Below are 21,952 nucleotides of genomic sequence, written 5' to 3'. Positions count from 1 at the left end.
ACTTTATGAATCTTCAATGCCAAACAATCCGTTCCTCTAATTTTTTCCCATTTTTCTCCCTGATCTCCTCTTTGATGATCCTGTACACATTCTCAGGGCTCGTGTGTTCCACTTCCAAAAGCAGATAAACCTCGCGAGTACTGCAATGTTTTGTTAACGCATTGATAAATGAATTGTGTAACTTTCATTTGTGTGTGACCCATTTGTTTTTGCCTGTTTTCTGATGCAGTGACCGAGAGGTCTTTGTCTATTGTTGTGACTTCTCCAGCACTGCTGTGGACCTAGTGAAGGTATGTGTGAGTACTTTGCTAGGAATACACATTTGAGCTCCTGTTTTATGATTCTTTCACTCTTGCTATTTCTGTAACCAATTAAAACTGCCTCTTGTTCACTTCGCATCTTGCACCCTTATTTAATCCTTGCTGCAAAATTTATATGAGCTCTTGGCCTTTTGGAAAAGACAGTCTATTGCTCTATGCTGTAGAAGGCAATTATCAGCCCAATATAAGCTGGGAACGACTGACTCGATCTTTTCACATTTGCACTACCCCAGCAACACACACACACACACACACACACACACACACACACACACACACACACACACACACACACACACACACACACACACACACACACACACACACACACACACACACACACACACACACACACACACACACACACACACACACACACACACACACACACACACACACACACACACACACACACACACACACACACACACACACACACCTGTGCAAATGTCTTGGACATTTTGCATTTTTCTCCTCTGATGCATAAGGAAATTAAATTTTCTGTTCAATGAAAGTACTGTACATCTTTATTTTTTATTTTAAAAAATATATATATGTAATTTAAATAACCAAATATATACACAATATAATTTGATATAAATTAATTGTGAGTATGTGTACCCTTTTCCTTCAAAACAAATGAAATTTTTCTAGGGACACTTTCAAATAATTTTGCAATTAACTCTTGTGGAATGGTGTTTCATGTTTCTTCCAAGACCTCACAAGGATCATCTAAGTTGCTGGAATTATTATTATTTTTTTTTTTCGTCCAAATAGTCCCATACCACTTCAGTTATGTTGTGACCTGGGCTTTGAGAGTCCAATTCCAATTGGTTCAATAGTCCAATTCCAATTGGTCCAATTGGACAGTATAGTCCAATTCTATACATTGGACTCGACTTCCTCTTTCTTTTGCAAATGAGTTTTAATTATTGCAGCTTAGTGTTTTGGATAATTATCTTGGTGTACAATAAAGTTTGAACCAATAAATATTGCCCCACTGGGAATGGAATAGTGGATTAAAAAAAAATTTGTGCTTTGCTGCAGTCAATATACGTACCATCAATTTTCCAACACGACTTGAGGATATGCATCCCCAAACTGGAATTGAACCTTCTCTATGCTTAATTATTGGCTTCAAGCAAGGCTCTTTATAAGTCATCATCCCACATACTGTCTTTGATTAGATCCAAATAATGTAAACTTTGACTCGTCTGTCCAAAGCACCCTTGATCATTGTTCCATAGTCCTCTTTTTGTCCTTTATTCTTGTGTATCTTCTTAACAGAGGTTTTTTTGGGGTTTTTTTTTTACTGCAACACATCCTTTAAGTCCTTATTTCGAAAGTGATCTTCGTACTTTTGATGGATGGACAGTGACACAGCCTTCTGCCAGTTCCATTTTCAAGGCAACGCTTTTCTTATTTTTATTCCTTAAGGATATTGTCTTCAAGTTTTGGGTGTTCTAGTCCTGGGTTTGTCAATTACAGATTGTTTCTCTGTACTTGTTGATTGTGCTCGGACACTTCACCTTGAAAATCGAGTTATGTGAGCTATTTCATACAATGTTTTCCCTTCTTGATGCAGAAGCACAATTCTATGATATCTTCTACTGAAATTTTAGCCATTTTCTTTTAAGCTAAGGGTGAATCCTGAAATATCTGTTTTTTTCAAGCACAAATAGTGGGCTTTTAACTTTATGGATGTGTCGAGAGGAACACCTGATGTTAATGACAAGGAGAAACTGACAATAAGTCATCTGTTAGATTTGATCAGTAAATGTGATGGATTATTATCTACAACTGGTACAACAATTCATATTAGCTGCTCATGTGTGGTTTACTTTTCGTTGTAATCACAGGTTTTTGAAGATTCTGATCAATGTAAATTAAAGATTGTGAAATGACAAGCTTGGTTTCTTTTTCCTCTTACCCAAACTAAGATGTATTAATAACAGTCAATGTTGTTGTAATAGTAGAAAACACTAGTGGATGCTTTGAGTAAATTTTTAATGCTCATGACATCCATATGTGGTAAATCCTGAATGTGTCTAAGCTTTTTGCACAGTGAAATAAATAAATATATATATATATATATATATATATATATATATATATATATTGTTGCGGATTTCGCGCCCGCCGGCGTGCGACGGCCACGTAACTCGAATCTCGGCGCGTCGCCCACCGGACGGACAATCCAGTCGTGACCCTCTCGGACTAACGCCGGGAACCAGTCACGGGTGGACCTTTCGGTCTCACCGCGATCGAGCCAATCAGCCCCCGCGTGGGATAGGGTTGCTCGCCAAATTCGACCTACCTAAGTACCCACGCGGAGGGTAGACCGGGCGATCGCACCTCGCCGCAGGTCGACTTCGGACACGGGCCACTTAAGCGACCCGTTCCGTACTATCAGAATAACCGAGCGGTGTTATCGTCGACCTCGACGGTTCGATTAATTATCGGGCGTATTCAGCCCACTACCAACCCTTTACGTGAAGCAAGATGGGGACCCAATGGAGGAAAAGACGAAGCGAAGCGGGAGAACAGTTCAACAATAAAGCACATTTATTCTCGGCACACGGGAAGCACACAAATACAATTCCACCAAATGCACACAAATACAATTCCACCAAATGCACACAAAAAAAAGAAAACACAATTCCATTTACACAAAAAGCAAACATAAAAGTGAAAACACAGTGCAGAGCTAATACCGACTACCGAGCACACGGCAACACTTATACAATTCTACTTCACAGACGGCGCCGACAACACATACCCAAAACCAAGGAAAAGAAATACCCCAAGAATGAGGTAGGCCTGGGGCCGAGACCGGGTCGGGCCTACCCGTCTGGTGATGAGACGCGGAGCGGCGATGGCCCCGCAACCCGCGGGCCTCGTGGACAGTGCCTGGCAGGGGGTGGGAACGGGGCCCCCTTGGTCGCACTATCTCAGCGCGGGGGGAAACAGGAGGGGGTTGCTGATGCTCGGGGTATAGAGGATCTTTATTATGTGCGACGAGCGTCTCCACCTCGGCCAGGTCGCGCTGTCGGCCTCCCTCGGGTGCAGCTTCCTGCACGACGCGAGCACCCCTCGTCTGGTGTCGCCGCCTTTCCACAGCTCCGTCCCCTCCGTTCCGACTCCAACGCACACGACGAGCAGCTCCACCGCCCGCGAAGTCTTGACCCTCTGCTTCCGACTCTCCTCTTCTTGACTCTCCGACCTCGTTCTGCTGACTCTCTCGTTCCCGTTTGCGACTCTCTTGCAACTCGTTCTGCTGACTCTCTCGTTCCCTTTTTGCTGACTCCGACCCCTCGTTCTCGTTCTGCTGACTCTTTCGCTCCGACTTTTACGACTCCTTTGACTGACGAACACCGTCCTTTTATCCCCTGTAACTTCGCCTTTGACCCCCTCCCCTTGCCCTTTCAACTCCCTCCCCATTGGCCCGAGAAAAAGTGGGCGCGAAAGCGTTTTGATCCACAAATTTGCATATATCGATCGCCCTGGGGGCGGGGCCAATTCGCCCCTCGCTCACCGATTGGACGGCAAAAAGTGGGCGTGTGTCGTTTTGGATCCGTTTTTGAAGCAGAAAATCCGTGATTTTGTACACGCTGTTCAACGTGCGCCCTACACGAGTCCAGCATCGGTGCCCATGAGTGGCGCGAGATGACGGTGATGCGATGGTGGCGAGTTGTGACGGTAAAGGTCATGGCGGTTGTGGTGAAGCGGCGTTGTGGTTGGTGGTTGTTGTTGTGGTTGTGATGGTGGCGATTGGTCCAAAATAAAGATAGTAAAAGAAAAACGGCTATCCTGAAGAGTCGCAGCACGTATAAATGACATGTATTCCCACTAGACAACGGGTTTGGGCCTAACTACACATGCACTTACCGAGATACCTCACCTAAGGGACCTGAATGGTGGTTTGCGAATCTGGTAACCACAACACTACCCCCTTCCCTTTTTACAGACTCGTCCCGAGTCGTCAAATTTTCGTGTGCCATCATGTGTAGTTTTCCCCTAGTACATTTTACCTACGGATCCCTGAGTGCGACATTCATGGTATTCGTGTCCCCAAAATAAATAACCTGAGGGCTGCGTAACTACCTAAACAAACTCACTCACACGGACGACTTAAATAAAATTGCCGGCGCTAAGACATACATGCCGGGTCGCACTCATATGTACAGTACATCTTAACCTTAACTTACAAATTTTACACTAAACCATGGCCCAGGATCATCGAACTCTGCAAAAAGAAAGCAGTTCGCAGGGAGCCAGGCTGCCCACATGCAGTCTCTGACTCAAACAATGCAGGTGACGGAACGTGGCTGGCTGCTCACACGCAGTCCAAGGCCTTCCCTTTTGAACTGAACGCAGTGAACCACAACGGTGCATGGGCTGCACAAACGTAGTCTCCGTGCCAGCTCAAGCGGCACACGCAATGAGCACAACGAATGGATGCATGAATGGATGGACGCAAACACGGTGCACGGGCCGCCACTGCAGGCCCGTGTTGTAGCTGCCAACAGGGCAGTTCTCGCAGCTTGCAAACTGTTGCCTTGATCCTGGCGCACATGGAAATGAACAGGGGGGGCAAAGCAAAAATTGAACGGGGCTGGTTAACAGGGGCAGTGGGCATGGCATGGCAAAGGCAGCAGGCAAACACAGCCCGCAGAAGAAGGCCGCTGCAGGCAAACACAGCCGGCAGATGAACTGGCCGGCACAGGCCTTGAAGAAAAAAACAGCCAGCCGGCAGATGAAGTGGGCCGGCACAGGCCTTGCAGCAAAATAACAGCTGCCGATGAAGTTGGCCGGCCTCCGCCTTGAAGCAAAACACGGCCAGCCGATGAAGTTGGCCAGCTCTTGCCGTTCAGTGGAGGTTGGTGGAGGGAGTGCGGTGGTGCTGGCCACTTGGAAGGCGGGCTCGGACCTACCTACCTGTCTCCCTCCCACCTATCGCCTTTGCCTGTCACTGTACCTACCCACTCCCTTAATTTGTCAAACCCCAATTTAGCCCCAACTTAATTTTTTTGTTGTTTTTATTTTTACTTCCCCACTATAAATCGTCCCCCAACCCCCTTTATCGTCCTTGTTCGGCTAACCTATTCTGTCACCTAGCCTACTCCCAACCCCTACGTTCCCTTCCCGGAGGGGAACAAGGGAGAGCTAACGTCCTGTGTCGAGGCCCAACGAAGCCTCAGAATGGCCTCCCCAGAGTTCGGCGATCTTAACCCAAAGTGGGTCCAGCGGCCCACAACGACAGCGAGGGGATGGATGGTGCGGAGGGGTACATCTCCTAATCTACCCTAACCATTTAACTGTTAAACTACCCCGGGGCTTTCAACAAGCGCCTCTCGCTTAAACTATTGGTTCTAACAACCCAGATTCCCGTCGCCTGTGTTGGTGTCCTCACAATTTCGGGCCTCGCCCCCCAATTTTCTCTCCGTGCCCTCACACGGTCTCCTGGCTGGGACACGTGGCTCCCTTTGGCAGGCACGACCCTCTGCCGATTCTCCCGCTATGGCACCCCCGGGCACTACACTGCCTCCGAGCCTACCAGCTCCCTAACACCGGGGAGTGCCCCCCATGGCACCTCCCCTGAAATGCACACGTGGCAGGCCGGCCTCCCGGGCCCCTTTCCGAGGGTCACCCGTGCCCACAACACTGCCCACGCGGCTAATGGCGTCCCGGGCCCCCGCACCAAGCAGGCGCACCCGTGCCCACTACTCTATCCCGGCCCCCCATGGGCCCATGGCCTACCGCGGCCGACTAGCCTGGTGCCCGGGGTACCCACTCAGCGATACTCACCTTTCGCAGCCACGCTCCCAAGCCCGTCAACAGGGCTCCTGCACCCCTCCAAATGGGTCTCGAGCCTACTTTCCCACCAACAACAAAACGACCTCCATTATTCAATTTGACTAACCCAGCTAACTCACTTTACACTGACCCCGGGGGTCCCTTGGGCGGGAGTCACTCCTCCCCCCAATCACTCATCGCACCATGCATTCCCCAATCGCTCCACACACACAGACCCGCTGGCCTCACTCACTCAACATGTACGCGTACTCACCTCACAACCCACAACTCTTCAACCCACTCACCGCTGAACTCTGCCATCCTTCTATCTGCATCCCCTAACTAACTCGTGCTCCCACGTCATCCCTTACACTACAGCACGTTCCTTTTTAACCTACGTAGCTAAACTACGTCCCCTCTACACACTCACCAGTCTGTCTCTGTCTCCTAACTCAAAAATTCATTTTATTTCCCAACCTAAATCTGGCTACAATCCCTCTAACTAATCCATTCCACGGACTCCATGAGGACTTACCCCTGCCCCATGAAGTCGGTCTAACTAAGCTAACCCTTCCCCCTAACTAGTTTTCATCCTGTGCCCAGGTAAGGGGGTCTTTCACCCCTTGCCCAGGAATCCTGTACACCTGAAAGTGAGGCTTGCTCCTTTTTTTTTTTCCATGCGCAGCACCTGCGCGGCAACTCAGAGCTCGCGCACTTTGCACCTGGCCGTGACGTCATGCAGCTGCACGTGTTCCTCGTCCCTCCTTGGACGGGACCATCCGGCAGAGATTCCCCTCCTGCCGAATTCCAACCCCACGTGCAGCCATGGCGTCACCGTGCGCATAAAAAAAAAAAAAACACAAGCCACACGTCTCGAGGGGTTCCCCACGCGAACACGTGCTTTGCCCGTTGGAGCTTAACACACACGATCGCGTGGAGAACCCGTCCGGTCCAAATCCATTTACCTGCCTAAACTTTGTCCGTCCGCGGGATCGGCAAATCCACCGCGTGCGTTTCCGGACCGGGACTTCACTCTCGCAAGCGAGCACGTGGTGGTCTCGTGCGTTGCACAGCACGAACCGCGTGCTCACTGCTGGGTGAACCTGGCACGGTCCTCGAAACAACTACAGCCGCTACTCGGCTTTCTCTCCTCTGTCGCCGTCGTCGTCTCCATTCCACCCACGCACACCTGCGTGTTACGACGCACACAGTCCACTCCATCACATTCACACCGGGAGATGCGGCTGCGTGCTCCCGCATGCCAACCGACATCTCCCTCACATACCGCTCTCTCACACACACGGTCTCCCTGGCACACAGCGACCTTGCACACGGCCGTTCACTCACGCGTGCCTCACTACTCACACAAACCATACTACTCACACGTGGTGCTCCATTCACTCGCGCGGGGGCACTCACCCGCGGTGCCTCACCCACAAACGCGAGGGCACTCAACCGCTGTGCCTCATCCACACACCGTGCCTCACTCATACACGCGGGGGCACTCACCCGCGGTACCTCACTCATACACACGGCGACACTCACACACGCGGTCTCTTCCACACAACGTCCCTCACTCATACACGCGGGGGCACTCAACCGCGGTGCCTCATCCACACACCGTGCCTCACTCATACACGCGGGGGCACTTAACCGCGGTGCCTCATCCACACACGCGGGGGCACTCACCAGCGGTTCCTCACTCATACTGGCCGTTTCACTCACACACACGGCCTCTTCCACACACGGTTCCTCATCCACACACGGTGCCTCATCCAAACACGGCGTGCTGGGAAGCACGCACTCCAGCACCATCGCCACCACACCACTCACACACGGGGTCGCTTCCACACACGGGGACGCACTCACACCTTGCACCACACACACAGGGACAACCACACTGGGGATTCGTGTCCCCACAAGGGTCTCCGGGGCCTCTACACCCCCCAAGCTCTCCGTGCACCCGTCCACAGCACTCGTCCCCTCAACCTCGCAAAGCACGACCGAACTCACCTGGTCGTGACTCGCCTCAAGGGGGCATACTCGCTCCCCTCGTTCCTGGAGGAGGCCATCCAGGTGCTCGCACTGGGTCCCCACACGCTCCGCGAGCTCACCCCCATTGTCCTCCACTACCTCCGTGTGTGTGTGTGCGTCACTTACCCCGTCTTCATCGTGTAGTCTTCCCTCTATCGTTCCCATCTCCCGTGTCTCTGCCAACTCGGTCACCTCTTCACCCTTTACCTCCCTTGTCTCAACTATTATTTCCGTTGTCGTCACCTCGTGTCTCGTCTCACACGTTTTGGTCTCCCCATTTAATTTTTCCCTTTCGGTCATCGTCACGACCCTCGCCCAACACGTTCCACGAATTATTTTTCACCCGCCTCCACCGCGGGCCCGTCAGCCGTTGCACCCCCTTTCAGCTCGTTTGTTCCGACACGTGGAGTCGCCATTCCCAGCTCCCTGGTCACGGCCTTCATGCCCGCCTGCAGGCATCGGCCCATGTTCTGCGTCTCACCCCGGAACTTTTTCGTTTCTTCCTTCATGTTTGTTACCATTTTAGTTTTCATGCGTTTTATTTCGTTTGTGAATGTATCCATCTTTTCGTTCATGCCTTTCATTTCGTTTTTCATTTCATTTGTGTTTGCATCCATTTTTTCGTTCATTGCCGCCAGCATGGCGCATAGCTGGGCCATGTTGGATGCACTCAGCTGAGCCGTTTCGGCAAGGGTTGGGGAAGGGTCTTGGTGGAGAGGGGGGGGGGAGGTGTCATACACCGCGGCCGCTGCCGCACCCACCTCGGGCCCTGGGTTCAGTTGGGCGAGTCCGTGTTCCTGCACAATCAACATTTCCTGCTCGGGGATTCCATCCTGGACCATGGACTCTACATTATTACACATATACATTTCTAATACCCCCGGCTCCCGCTCGCCTTGAGACGCCATCTTGCTTCTCGTGAAGGGTTAATTTGCTCGCTCGTAATTTGGAGGGAATCGGGGGTCGCTTCTCTCACCCCTGGACCGATTCCCGTAAATTTAGCCGGAGACAGGAGAGCCCGTTTTCCTGTTCTCCGATACCAGTGCCGCGAGGAGGGCGATGAATTTGTATCCCACTCCTGACACCAGTGTTGCGGATTTCGCGCCCGCCGGCGTGCGACGGCCACGTAACTCGAATCGCGGCGCGTCGCCCACCGGACGGACAATCCAGTCGTGACCCTCTCGGACTAACGCCGGGAACCAGTCACGGGTGGACCTTTCGGTCTCACCGCGATCGAGCCAATCAGCCCCCGCGTGGGATAGGGTTGCTCGCCAAATTCGACCTACCTAAGTACCCACGCGGAGGGTAGACCGGGCGATCGCACCTCGCCGCAGGTCGACTTCGGACACGGGCCACTTAAGCGACCCGTTCCGTACTATCAGAATAACCGAGCGGTGTTATCGTCGACCTCGACGGTTCGATTAATTATCGGGCGTATTCAGCCCACTACCAACCCTTTACGTGAAGCAAGATGGGGACCCAATGGAGGAAAAGACGAAGCGAAGCGGGAGAACAGTTCAACAAATAAAGCACATTTATTCTCGGCACACGGGAAGCACACAAATACAATTCCACCAAATGCACACAAAAAAAAGAAAACACAATTCCATTTACACAAAAAGCAAACATAAAAGTGAAAACACAGTGCAGAGCTAATACCGACTACCGAGCACACGGCAACACTTATACAATTCTACTTCACAGACGGCGCCGACAACACATACCCAAAACCAAGGAAAAGAAATACCCCAAGAATGAGGTAGGCCTGGGGCCGAGACCGGGTCGGGCCTACCCGTCTGGTGATGAGACGCGGAGCGGCGATGGCCCCGCAACCCGCGGGCCTCGTGGACAGTGCCTGGCAGGGGGTGGGAACGGGGCCCCCTTGGTCGCACTATCTCAGCGCGGGGGGAAACAGGAGGGGGTTGCTGATGCTCGGGGTATAGAGGATCTTTATTATGTGCGACGAGCGTCTCCACCTCGGCCAGGTCGCGCTGTCGGCCTCCCTCGGGTGCAGCTTCCTGCACGACGCGAGCACCCCCTCGTCTGGTGTCGCCGCCTTTCCACAGCTCCGTCCCCTCCGTTCCGACTCCAACGCACACGACGAGCAGCTCCACCGCCCGCGAAGTCTTGACCCTCTGCTTCCGACTCTCCTCTTCTTGACTCTCCGACCTCGTTCTGCTGACTCTCTCGTTCCCGTTTGCGACTCTCTTGCAACTCGTTCTGCTGACTCTCTCGTTCCCTTTTTGCTGACTCCGACCCCTCGTTCTCGTTCTGCTGACTCTTTCGCTCCGACTTTTACGACTCCTTTGACTGACGAACACCGTCCTTTTATCCCCCCGTAACTTCGCCTTTGACCCCCTCCCTTTGACCTTTCAACTCGCTCCCCATTGGCCCGAGAAAAAGTGGGCGTGAAGGCTTTTTGATCCACAAATTTGCATATATCGATCGCCCTGGGGGCGGGGCCAATTCGCCCCTCGCTCACCGATTGGACGGCAAAAAGTGGGCGTGTGTCGTTTTGGATCCGTTTTTGAAGCAGAAAATCCGTGATTTTGTACACGCTGTTCAACGTGCGCCCTACACGAGTCCAGCATCGGTGCCCATGAGTGGCGCGAGATGACGGTGATGCGATGGTGGCGAGTTGTGACGGTAAAGGTCATGGCGGTTGTGGTGAAGCGGCGTTGTGGTTGGTGGTTGTTGTTGTGGTTGTGATGGTGGCGATTGGTCCAAAATAAAGATAGTAAAAGAAAAACGGCTATCCTGAAGAGTCGCAGCACGTATAAATGACATGTATTCCCACTAGACAACGGGTTTGGGCCTAACTACACATGCACTTACCGAGATACCTCACCTAAGGGACCTGAATGGTGGTTTGCGAATCTGGTAACCACAACAATATATATATATATATATATATATATATATATATATATATATATATATATATATATATATATATATATATATATATATTGTGACGTCCACGGGACTTGAACAGTCCCGCCAACGTAGAATGAGCCGAAACGATGGAGGCGGTTTATTTTTTTATAACCCAAAGATGGCGGTTTTAATCGCTCGACAGCAAACGGGATGAGGAAGGTGGCACGAGTCGCTTTTCACTGAGTTAATAATGTTTATTTCTCTAACCAGAACGAAAATAAGACTCGGCAAGAGGAGGGATCCGGGGCGATTCGACGGGATGGTGGTGTGGGTTTGGGCGTGGGGAAAACACAAGCAATTCCAATGGATATACAAATCTAAAACCCTCTAAGGTGCCAGGTACACACACACACACACACACACACACACACACACACACACACACACACACACACACACACACACACACACACACACACACACAACGTAGCTGGTGGTCAGGCTTGCCCGTGGTGTCGACGTAACAGTCACTGGATTGGTGCCGGACGAGCTGGCATTGTGCTTGTCAGGGGCAGGAGACACGGTGGTGCCGAGGTTCCGTCAGCCCTTCCGCGCAGAGCCGCGGTTTCCGGCCTGTGAGCTCCAACCAGCCACCGTGGTGCTGTTCCTGGTGGTGTCGACCTCCTGGTGTAGGCCCAAGTCCGCTCACAGCCGCCAGGGAGCCAGTTCTGGCGCTAAGATGCGAGCAGGAGAGGGAGGCAGGTCCACCCGCCGTTCTGTCCCATACTCCGAGCCAGCAGAACTCCAGAGCCAACCGAGGTGAGGCACGAGGCACAGCAAGGTCATGAGACACGACGAATCGGGGAGCGAACCAGTGCAACGAGAGAGCGCACTCAGAGACAACCGCCTCGACCAGACGCTTTCTTTTTATCACTCTTCCTCCCCTTCTTCTCCCGAACAGAACCTTTTTATACTCGAGTCCTCGTCACTTCCAATCGAGTCCTTTTATTCGCCTTCCGCCGTCGCTTTCCGCCAATCGTGATCAAGGGGCGGAGCCATCCGCAGCACTGTCCTGTTACGTCACGGCAAGCTTACAGGGAATACTAAAAGGGGATACGCATACAAACTTACCCTAACCCGTCTCCCTATCTAATTACGTGACAATTATCATTTCCCCCTTAAAGAAATGGACATTTACTAGACAACTTATCACCACTGAATTGCTACTTATTACATCGAGATCCTGGTACAACTCGAACAGCATGGCATACCTAATTAAACATCCTAATTACCCTTTGAATGCGTACCCCCCCCCCCTCAGACGTAACACTGCCCCCTCCTCTGGTACTGCAGCTCCTGCAAGGTATATCACAGGCGCTACCGTACCAGCCTTAACACTTACTGATTCACACCTATTTAACCTAACAAAATAAAGTAGGAGGGGCAATGGGCAGCGAGCCGCTGCTAACTTACCTATCCTGCTTCACGTACTACTCCCTTATGGCCTCATCCTCGCCTAAACAATCATTCATCTTTTTTTTTTAATTTATTTTATTTCATCACACGAGAGCACTGAGCGAAGTTGCACTCCATCCTCTGGATCATCGCTCCTGTCCAACACTCTTCCAGTGATCTGGGGAGGAGAAACAAAAGGTTCCACAAAAACACAACACTTATGCTTTACATCCCTACTCTAAGCCTTAACGACACTATTCCCGGGATATTTACACGCGACCGCGACCCCAGTGGATGCTAATAGACCCAGCGTTACCTGGGGAGCCAATTTTCAAATTTACTTCAGCCCAAAATTATGCGGACATCATGCCCTTGCTGCACATGTCAAGTTGTGCGGGATCGAGTGGAACTCACACATCTTCACAACACTCACACTATGGTCATCATCACATTTCTAGGTCATGGTCCCCATTTTAATGATGCAGGCTGAACCCCGTCATGGCCGTGGGGTGGGTTACCACAAGATGATGGGGGCATCTCAGGTGCAACCATGCCCACAGGTAAGCTTTAGTCCAACCCTGACGTTTCTCCGCCCTGCTCCATTTGATTCCCACCCCCCTGGTAGCCATCAGCTCTAATCCCGTACAACACACTGGAAGGGGTCTCACGAGCTCCTCTGGCCTTACTGGGTCGCCAAGGTCCTACCCGCCTTGGTCGCCCAACCAGACCCTCCCCAGTTGCCTCCAGACACTGTCTCCATCAGCCACCAGGGGTGAATCTCCTTGAAGGGGGTCGCAATTCCCGCTCACCGTGAGCCTCAGCAATCCCTGCGGACAAGCACATCATCCCCACCCACAAAACCAACATGACTCCCCCCAACCCATCAGCCTTACATGTGACACCTGCATTTCTAACACTTCATCGACCATGACCTTCCCTGTTACCACACCATGTCCAATAAAAAATCAATGTTTGCACCATACATTTCACTTCTTAACTTGGAACAACTCACACAGCACTTCTCCTCACCCGATCCACGCACCAGCCATTGGACAGCCACTCGTGCCCGCTTTATTTCCTTACCCACTGTCCCTATTGTCACTCTAAAACCCAGCAGAACTTACAAACTCTCACCTTCAGCACATGGGGCAGGAGGCTGCCCGGGCCCAAGCTCCTGCACAGAAGCGGCCAATCTTCCCCTCACACGCTCTATCCAATCCAGAATATCCCGACCCATGTAAGAGCTCAATCGGTCACAATGGACTATCTGTGGGAGTGCGTGGCGGCCCATCTGGATTTTAAAAACTACATCGGTTACCTGTCGGAGCATCACACCAGGGCCCTTCCAGGGGGAGGTGAGTTTCGGGCACATACCCTTCCTCCTCTGTGGCCAGAAGAGCCAAATGAGGTCTCCAGGGAGGAATTCGGGGGCTTGTGTCCGAGAGTCATACCTCAATTTAGCACACGAGGAAGCCAAACCTATTCGCTCCCTCGCAAAGTCATGAGCTTTCTCTATGTTCTTACGCATTTTGGTAGCATAACCCTCCGCCGTGGTCCATGTTGGGGTTTCAGGTGTCACGCCCAGCCACAAATCAACAGGGACCCGCATCTCCCGACCAAACATCAGCAAGGCAGGGGTGCAGCGCGTGGTCTCATGCTGCGCAGTCCTGTATGCCATCAGGACAACGGGGAGATGTTCGTCCCAGTCCTGCTGATTCTGGGAGGTAAAGAGAGCTAACTGGGTGAGCAGAGTTTTATTAAATCTCTCCACCATCCCATCCGACTGTGGCCTTAGGGGAGTTGTCCGAGTCTTGTGAATTTGAAGGAGCTCGCACACTGAACGTAGGAGTTCGGACTCGAAGTTCCGGCCCTGGTCTGTGTGCAGCTCCCTCGGAGTTCCAAAACGGGTGAAGAACCCCTCCACTAGTGCTTGGGCAACCAGCCGTGCTTCCTGATTGGGAAATACATAGGCCTCCGGCCATCTGGTAAAGTAGTCCATTGCCACCAGAATATACTTGTTGCCTCGGTGGGTGGTGGGTAGGGGCCCGACCACATCAACCGCTACCCTCTCAAGTGGTGCTCCTACATTATAAATTTGGAGGGGGGCCTTACGTGCGCATGGTGGTGTTTTCTTCCCCTGGCAGAGGTCGCACCAACATACCCATTTTTGGATGTCGCTGCCCGAGTTCACCCAATGGAATCTCTGCCTCAATTTCGCTAGTGTTTTGGTTACACCTAAGTGTCCCATCGTTCGTGTTCCATGTACAAGCCCCATCACCTGTTCTCTCAATTTCGAAGGTACCACCAACAACCAGAAAGCATTTCCACTCGTGGGTAATTCCCACTCCCGGTACAAAATGCCATCCTTCAGCTGGAGCATCTGCCATTGTGCCCAATACGCCTTCACCTGCGCTCCGAGCGAAGCAATTTCTTCCCACGCAGGCCGTTTTCCACCCTTTAGCCAAGTACAGAGGTGGCCCAAAACAGGGTCCTCCTTCTGTTCCTTTTTCCAATCAACAATACCAAATTCAGGAGGTGGTTGTGGCAGAGTCCGACAGGTTACTCTTGCGGCACATAGGCATGCATCAATTTGTTCCTGCCCAATCAAATCCCTATTCTCTTGACGTTCACAAAATTCGCATTGGTGCTGCCAACAAGGTCGCCGAGAGAGAGCATCTGCGTTGGCATGTGTTTTGCCGGGCCGATGTTGCACACCAAAATTGTACTGCTGCAGTTTCTCAAGCCACCTTGCAATTTGGCCCTCCGGCTCCTTGAACCGAAGAAGCCATTGCAAGGAGGCATGATCTACCCAGATCACAAACTCCCTCCCGTACAGGTAAGGATGAAAGTGTCCAACTGCAGACAGCAAGGCCAATAATTCTTTGCGAGTGACGCAATAATTTCGCTCGGGCTTTGACAGAGTCCTACTATAATAGGCAATCACTCGTTCGACTCCTTGTTGGACTTGAGACAGGACCGCCCCCAATCCTCCCTGGCTAGCATCCGTGTCAAGGATGAACTGGCCAGTCTCGGCCGGATATGCCAAAACTGGGGCTTCTATCAGACGTTGTTTTAGGTGATTGAATGCTTTGGTGCAGTTTTCTGACCACACAAATTTAGCTCCCTTCTCTGTCAATTGGTGCAATGATCTTGCAATACTTGCAAAATTTTCCACAAATTTCCTATAGTAAGAACAGAGGCCCAAAAATCCTCTGACCTCTCTTACATTTCTGGGAGTGGGTCACTCTTTTACTGCCACTGCCTTCATTGGGTATGTGGCCACACCGCTCTCATTAACCACGTGACCCAGATAAACGACCTCTTTCCTGAAAATTTCGCATTTCCCAGCGTTCAGTTTTAACCCGGCCCCCTTCAATCGCCTGAAAACCTCCACCAAATTTTTGGCAGCCTGCTCAAAATGTGGGAGCGTGGACAAGAACGTCGTCTAAATAGATCAGGCATGTTTGCCATGGCAGCCCAATCAAAACACGTTCCATCAGACGATCAAATGTGGCGGGGGCATTGCACAATCCGAAAGGCATGACGACAAACTGCCAGAGGCCCTTCCCTGTGGAAAATGCTGTTTTCTCTCTCCCTTGTTTATCCATTTCCACCTGCCAGTAGCCACTCTTCAAATCCAATGTAGTGAACCATTTTGAGCCGGAAATGGCATCGAGTGTATCATCAATACGTGGCAGGGGATACGAGTCCTTGAGCGTCACTTGATTGAGCTGGCGATAATCCACACAGAACCGAATGGTCCCGTCCTTCTTTCTCACCAACACAATGGGTGACACCCAAGGACTTACCGAGGGCTCAATAATTCCAGCCTCCTTCATCTTTTCCACCTGTTTTTCAGCCTCATCCCTCTTTGCAAGAGGAAGCCGTCGTGCAGGCTGTCAAACAGTTCAAGCCTCGCCAGTGTCAATTTGGTGCCTGACTAGACTCGTGCGTCCAAAATCCTCGGGAGAGAGAGAATATATCCACATTAGCACCAACCAAATTGTGCAATGACCTTACCTGGTCCACTGTTAACCCCTGTTCTGCTCGGTTTACCATGTCCCTTACTCCCTCTGGCCAATTTGTTTTTCCAAAATTTTGCCCTGACTTCGGCTGAACTGGCAAGTCTGTGGTTCCTTCCCCTCTGGTGATCTCCACTACACTGCTACACTTTGCTATAACAGCTCCGCCCCTCACTGTGTGAGGGCTGTCAGACAGGTTGAGCAACCGAACCACTACCATGGGCTGATGTGTATCCACGAGTGTACGACCCACCATCAATCCTGCAGTTTCCCCCGAGCTCCACGGCTCCACCATACCGAGCTGGCCCACGTGATTGGTCCTTGCTGATATCCGGGCCAACACCACGGTCTCAGACCTGGGGGCCACGGTCACGGTGCGCAACATCTCCAGTTGCGCCCCCTGCCCCTCCTCGACTTCCCCCAGTCCCTCCAACCGTAGCTTTTCAGTTCCTAGCCACATGTGACCCCACTCCAGGTCGAGTTGGCAGTCATGTTCCACTCGCAAACTCAACCCCAGAAGGCATCGGTCACACACTTCTGCCACCCACACCACCGCATCGACCTCTAGGTTGCCCAACTCCATCCTCACAACCCCACGACCCATTATCGGCGTCGTTGCTCTCTTAGCCAGTTGGAGACTGTGTCCTGCTAGTCTATCGATTTTGTCCCAACCTCCAACACTTTGGTCCAACACTAGCGGGCTAATAACGGTATCAGTTGCACCCGTGTCCACCACTGCTTCACAAAACTCTCCCTCTATCTTTACCCTTACCTGCAAATTCCCCACACCAATTTTCCCACAATTCACTATTTTCACCAAGGGAGGGCACTAGGCCACAATCTCACCAGCCAAGCATGGCCCTGTATGCTCAGCCCGATCTAGTTTCCCCGATCTCCGACAGTGATCTACGGACTCGACCAAGGTAAGGGCACCTCGGATAGACCTGGCGGTTCAGCAGGAGGATTCATCCTCTCCGGGCTTGAAAGTCTATTGGAGGGTCTCTCCATCGCAGGGTACCGGCAATATCGTTGCATGTGTCCTCTTCGCCCGCACTGGAAACAACTCCCCATAAAAGGCCCTCGTGGGTATCGGTGTAATGTCTCTTCCGGTTCCGGACCCCCTCGGCCATAATCAAATTGTTCTATTGGCTGGGCTGGACCCCGCCGCCGTGGCGCACCAACTGCCAAATTACCCCTTATCAAACTTGACAGTTTCTGGCAAATTTCCTGAAACATTTGGGTAATGCCAATTTCTCCCAGACCCTCTCCCTGATCCTGAATCTCCGCCTGTCGGACCGTCACCGATGGCCTCTCTGGCACCCGACCCGGCCGCCTCCACGAGGCCAGCCTGACTGCGCACTCGGCCGCTCGGTGAACGGTGGGTGGATCCTGTAACTCCACTAGCGCTCGGACCTCAGGGTCCGGAAGAGCAGCTAAAAATTTCTCTAGTGCCAGTCTGTCCCACGCCTGCACTGTTAGGTCCCGATACGTGATCCTGACTGATTGGTAAATGTCCTGTGCCAGCTCCTGCACTGTCTCGCCCGACTTTAATCTGCGGTGCTGGAGCTGGGCCCGCACCAGATCACAGTTTGCTGCGAACCCAAACCGATGGCTCGACGCCTCGCAAATGTGGGAGCTGGTCAACATCCCTCCGCGATCACATTTAACACATCTGCGGCTGGTCCCCGCAACGTTGCCACCAAATTCCCTGTACGTTCCCGCTCATTCCACCCGCTTAGTCGGGAAATACACTCAAATTGCGTCAGAAAAGCTTCAAGGCTCCCTGACCCGTCAAAATTTACCAGGGGGATCACTTTCCCGGTGGCCCGCTTCCCAGTTTCTCCCTTGTCCGAATCCAGCCCAGGGATCAAACACCCTTGTGTCTGCGTATCCAATTTCGGAGCCCACTGTGGCCAAAGATGTTTTGTGGTGAGGGTCTCATGGGTCAATTTTGCCTCCTGTTCCAAATGTTGAATGGACCGATTCACCTCTTCCCGCAGGATCTTTTGGGCCCGCACAACCTCCTCCAAGGCTCCGTCGCGAGTTCGTAGCTGCTTCTCAACCAACCCGGACACTTCTTACAAAACACGGCTCGACTAAGCCTTTATCCAAGTCTCGCCCTTTTTCGTATATTTTCCCCCTCCAATGTAATTTCTACCTTTGCTTCCTCCAATCTATCCTCGAATTTACTTTGTATTTCCCCCAATTGAACATCTACACACTCCTGCATCTCAGTTTTCATTTTCTCCATCTTTTCCCCCAATTCATCCCTCATTAAATCAATCCGTGCACCCAACTGTTCCCCCATTACCCCCAATTGATCTGTCATTTCTGCCCTCTGTGTCACGAATTGATTTGCCATTTCTGCCCCCTGTGCCGTCATTTTTGCCCCCTGTGCTGTAATTGCACTCATTAAACGTTCCAACATTGTCCAGATGGACATCGCGCCGGTTTCCGGCACTGCCGGCTCCATTACGGGTAATGAAGCACGGTCCACACTCGGAATGGGGGAGGTTCCGATCCTACCCCCGTCTCTCCCTTCTTCCCCCGACTCGCTGCCCGACACGTGGCCTTCCTCCTCCAACATCTGCACATCAGCCATGGTGCACAAGTCCCGTTTGCCGCCAATTAAATTTAATTTGAAAACTCCCGCCAAAATTTTCCCACGCTCGCGCGCTTTTCTGTAGTACTTTTATATTCCAATTCATGGCGAGATTTTAATCTTGGTATATTCTCCCGACACCAAATATATTTTAGAGGGGTTCGAACATCCCACTCCTGACACCAATGTGACGTCCACGGGACTTGAACAGTCCCGCCAACGGAGAATGAGCCGAAACGATGGAGGCGGTTTATTTTTTTATAACCCAAAGATGGCGGTTTTAATCGCTCGACAGCAAACGGGACGAGGAAGGTGGCACGAGTCGCTTTTCACTGAGTTAATAATGTTTATTTCTCTAACCAGAACGATAATAAGACTCGGCAAGAGGAGGGATCCAGGGCGATTTGACGGGATGGTGGTGTGGGTGCGGGCGTGGGGAAAACGCAAACAATTCCAATGGATATACAAATCTCAAACCCTCTAAGGCACCAGGTACACACACACACACACACACACACACACACACACACACACACACACACACACACACACACACACACACACACACACACACACACACACACACACACAACGTAGCTGGTGGTCAGGCTTGCCCGTGGTGTCGACGTAACAGTCACTGGATTGGTGCCGGACGAGCTGGCATTGCGCTCGTCAGGGGCAGGAGACACGGTGGAGCCGAGGTTCCGTCAGCCCTTCCGCGCAGAGCCGCGGTTTCCGGCCTGTGAACTTCAATCAGCCACCGTGGTGCTGTTCCTGGTGTCGGCCAAAGTCCGCTCACAGCCGCCAGGGAGCCAGTTCTGGCGTCAAGATGCGAGCAGGAGAGGGAGGCAGGTCCACTCGCCGTTCGGTCCCGTACTCCGAGCCAGCAGAACTCCAGAGCCAACCGAGGTGAGGCACGAGGCACAGCAAGGCCACGAGACACGACAAATTGAGGAACGAACCAGCGCGAGAGAGCGCGCTCAGAGACAACCAGCCTCGACCAGACGCTTTCTTTTTATCACTCTTCCTCTCCTTCTTCTCCCGAACAGAACCTTTTTATACTCGAGTCCTCGTCACTTCCAATCGAGCCCTTTTATTGGCCCTCCGCCGTTGCCTTCCGCCAATCGTGATCAAGGGGTGGAGCCATCTGCAGCACTGTCCTGTTATGTCACAGCAAGCCTACAGGGAATACTAAAAGGGGATACGCATACAAACTTACCCTAACCCGTCTCCCTATCTAATTACGTGACAATTATCATTTCCCCCTTCAAGAAATGGACATTTACTCCGACAACTTATCACCACTGAATTGCTACTTATTACATCGAGATCCTGGTACACTCGAACAGCCTGGCATACCTAATTAAACATCCTAATTACCCTTTGAATGCATACCCCCCCTCAGACGTAACAATTTATATACACACAGTAAACCCTTAAATATTGGGTGGGGGTTTTACGTTCCTGGAAAATGATGCAATATTCAACACCGCAATATTTAAAACCAATTTCCGATTGGAGTAGGGAGGTTCGGTTCCTGAGCTTCGAGAAAATATACATACAAATGAGAAAAAAATATATATATATTACACACACACACACACACACACACACACACACACACACACACACACACACACACACACACACACACACACACACACACACACACACACACACACACACACGAGGAAAATAAACACTTAACAATTGAAATAAACATAAACTAAATACAGATCAGCTTCACAATGAAGTCGCCTGCTGTGTTGAAGCAAATTAATCCAGATTAAATGTCCAAAAGTGATTTACCCTGCCTGCCCCCTCTATTAATCTCTTCAATCATTTTCCTTTGTAATCTGTTGATGTGTTTCATTTATTAATGGGTTCTGCACTTCCATAAACCAGTAAATTAAAAGAATCGCTTTTGTCGATGGTTGTACATTTGCTTCATTCCATTTTAATTGTGCGAGAAAGGCTCTTGGTACAAGATAACCATCACAGCTCAGCTCAAAAACCAGACTGCTCAAAATTAAGCCCCATGATAACTAAATCGGTACATAAAGAGGTTGCCTGTAATTGGTCAAAACCGCGATAGTCAAACCCACGATATTTAAGGGTTTTACTGTATGTCATCACACTGTGGAGTTTGAGATCTCATGAGCTGTTTATTTATTTATTGGTGGCAGAAACTTAATTAGTACAAGACTTTTAATGTAGCATTAATGCTGTTGAATGATTCTTCTTATTGTGCTCCCTCGTAATGGGGTAGAAACTTTATTATTTAATTTTATTTTAATGGCTGTTTTAATTGTAATAAATGACAATTTTATACATGTGCGACCTTCTGGTTAGGCCCACCCCGATTATGATCCCAAGAGGTGCCACGCCTTTGTGCACGATTTGTGCACCAACGCACCTTACCCCATGCCCTGCAGAAGCCTGGACATCATTATCCTCATCTTTGTGCTCTCATCCATCAACCCAGACAAGTAAGAATGTTTGGAGGTTTGAGCTAAAAAGCACTCACTGAGACTGTTATGAATATATCTTGCTCATGAAGAATTGGTGTGCAGTATTTTATTATGACTTGTAATACCCCCTTCCACCGGGAGTAGCGCTATGCCGTACGTAATTTACATAGAGAGTTGAGGTTCTTCTCTATCTGGAACACCAGGAACTATGAATTGTTTTTCTCCCTTAAAACCTACCCGTGCATCCTGTGAGTCCCACCATCAGTTTTCAACTCATTATTTCCAGCGGTTCAGGAGTGCATGGAAGCCAAACGTACGCAATCACACACACACAATTCTCAAATTATGGTACGATTAAAGGACCATTGCTTTTAC

General features: G+C 50.9%; 1 protein-coding gene across 3 annotated transcripts in view; it reads left to right on the top strand.

The window, feature by feature from the left end:
• LOC147028535 (tRNA N(3)-cytidine methyltransferase METTL2-like) overlaps positions 1–21,952 on the top strand; it is a 120,613-nt gene that overhangs the window by 37,795 nt on the left and 60,866 nt on the right. For all 3 annotated transcript variants that reach the window (XM_085879028.1, XM_085879027.1, XM_085879025.1), the window contains 2 exons: positions 230–290; positions 21,459–21,595. In XM_085879028.1, coding sequence (XP_085735154.1) covers positions 230–290; positions 21,459–21,595 — 198 coding nt within the window. The remainder of the gene's footprint in view (positions 1–229; positions 291–21,458; positions 21,596–21,952) is intronic.

This window comes from Eptatretus burgeri, chromosome 4 (genome assembly GCF_056783735.1).
Source record: "Eptatretus burgeri isolate ZD-2024b chromosome 4, Ebu_testis_v1, whole genome shotgun sequence".
Lineage (NCBI taxonomy): Eukaryota > Metazoa > Chordata > Myxini > Myxiniformes > Myxinidae > Eptatretus > Eptatretus burgeri.
The sequence above is the reverse complement of the archived record's forward strand: the minus strand, read 5'-3'. Positions and strand labels throughout refer to the sequence as shown.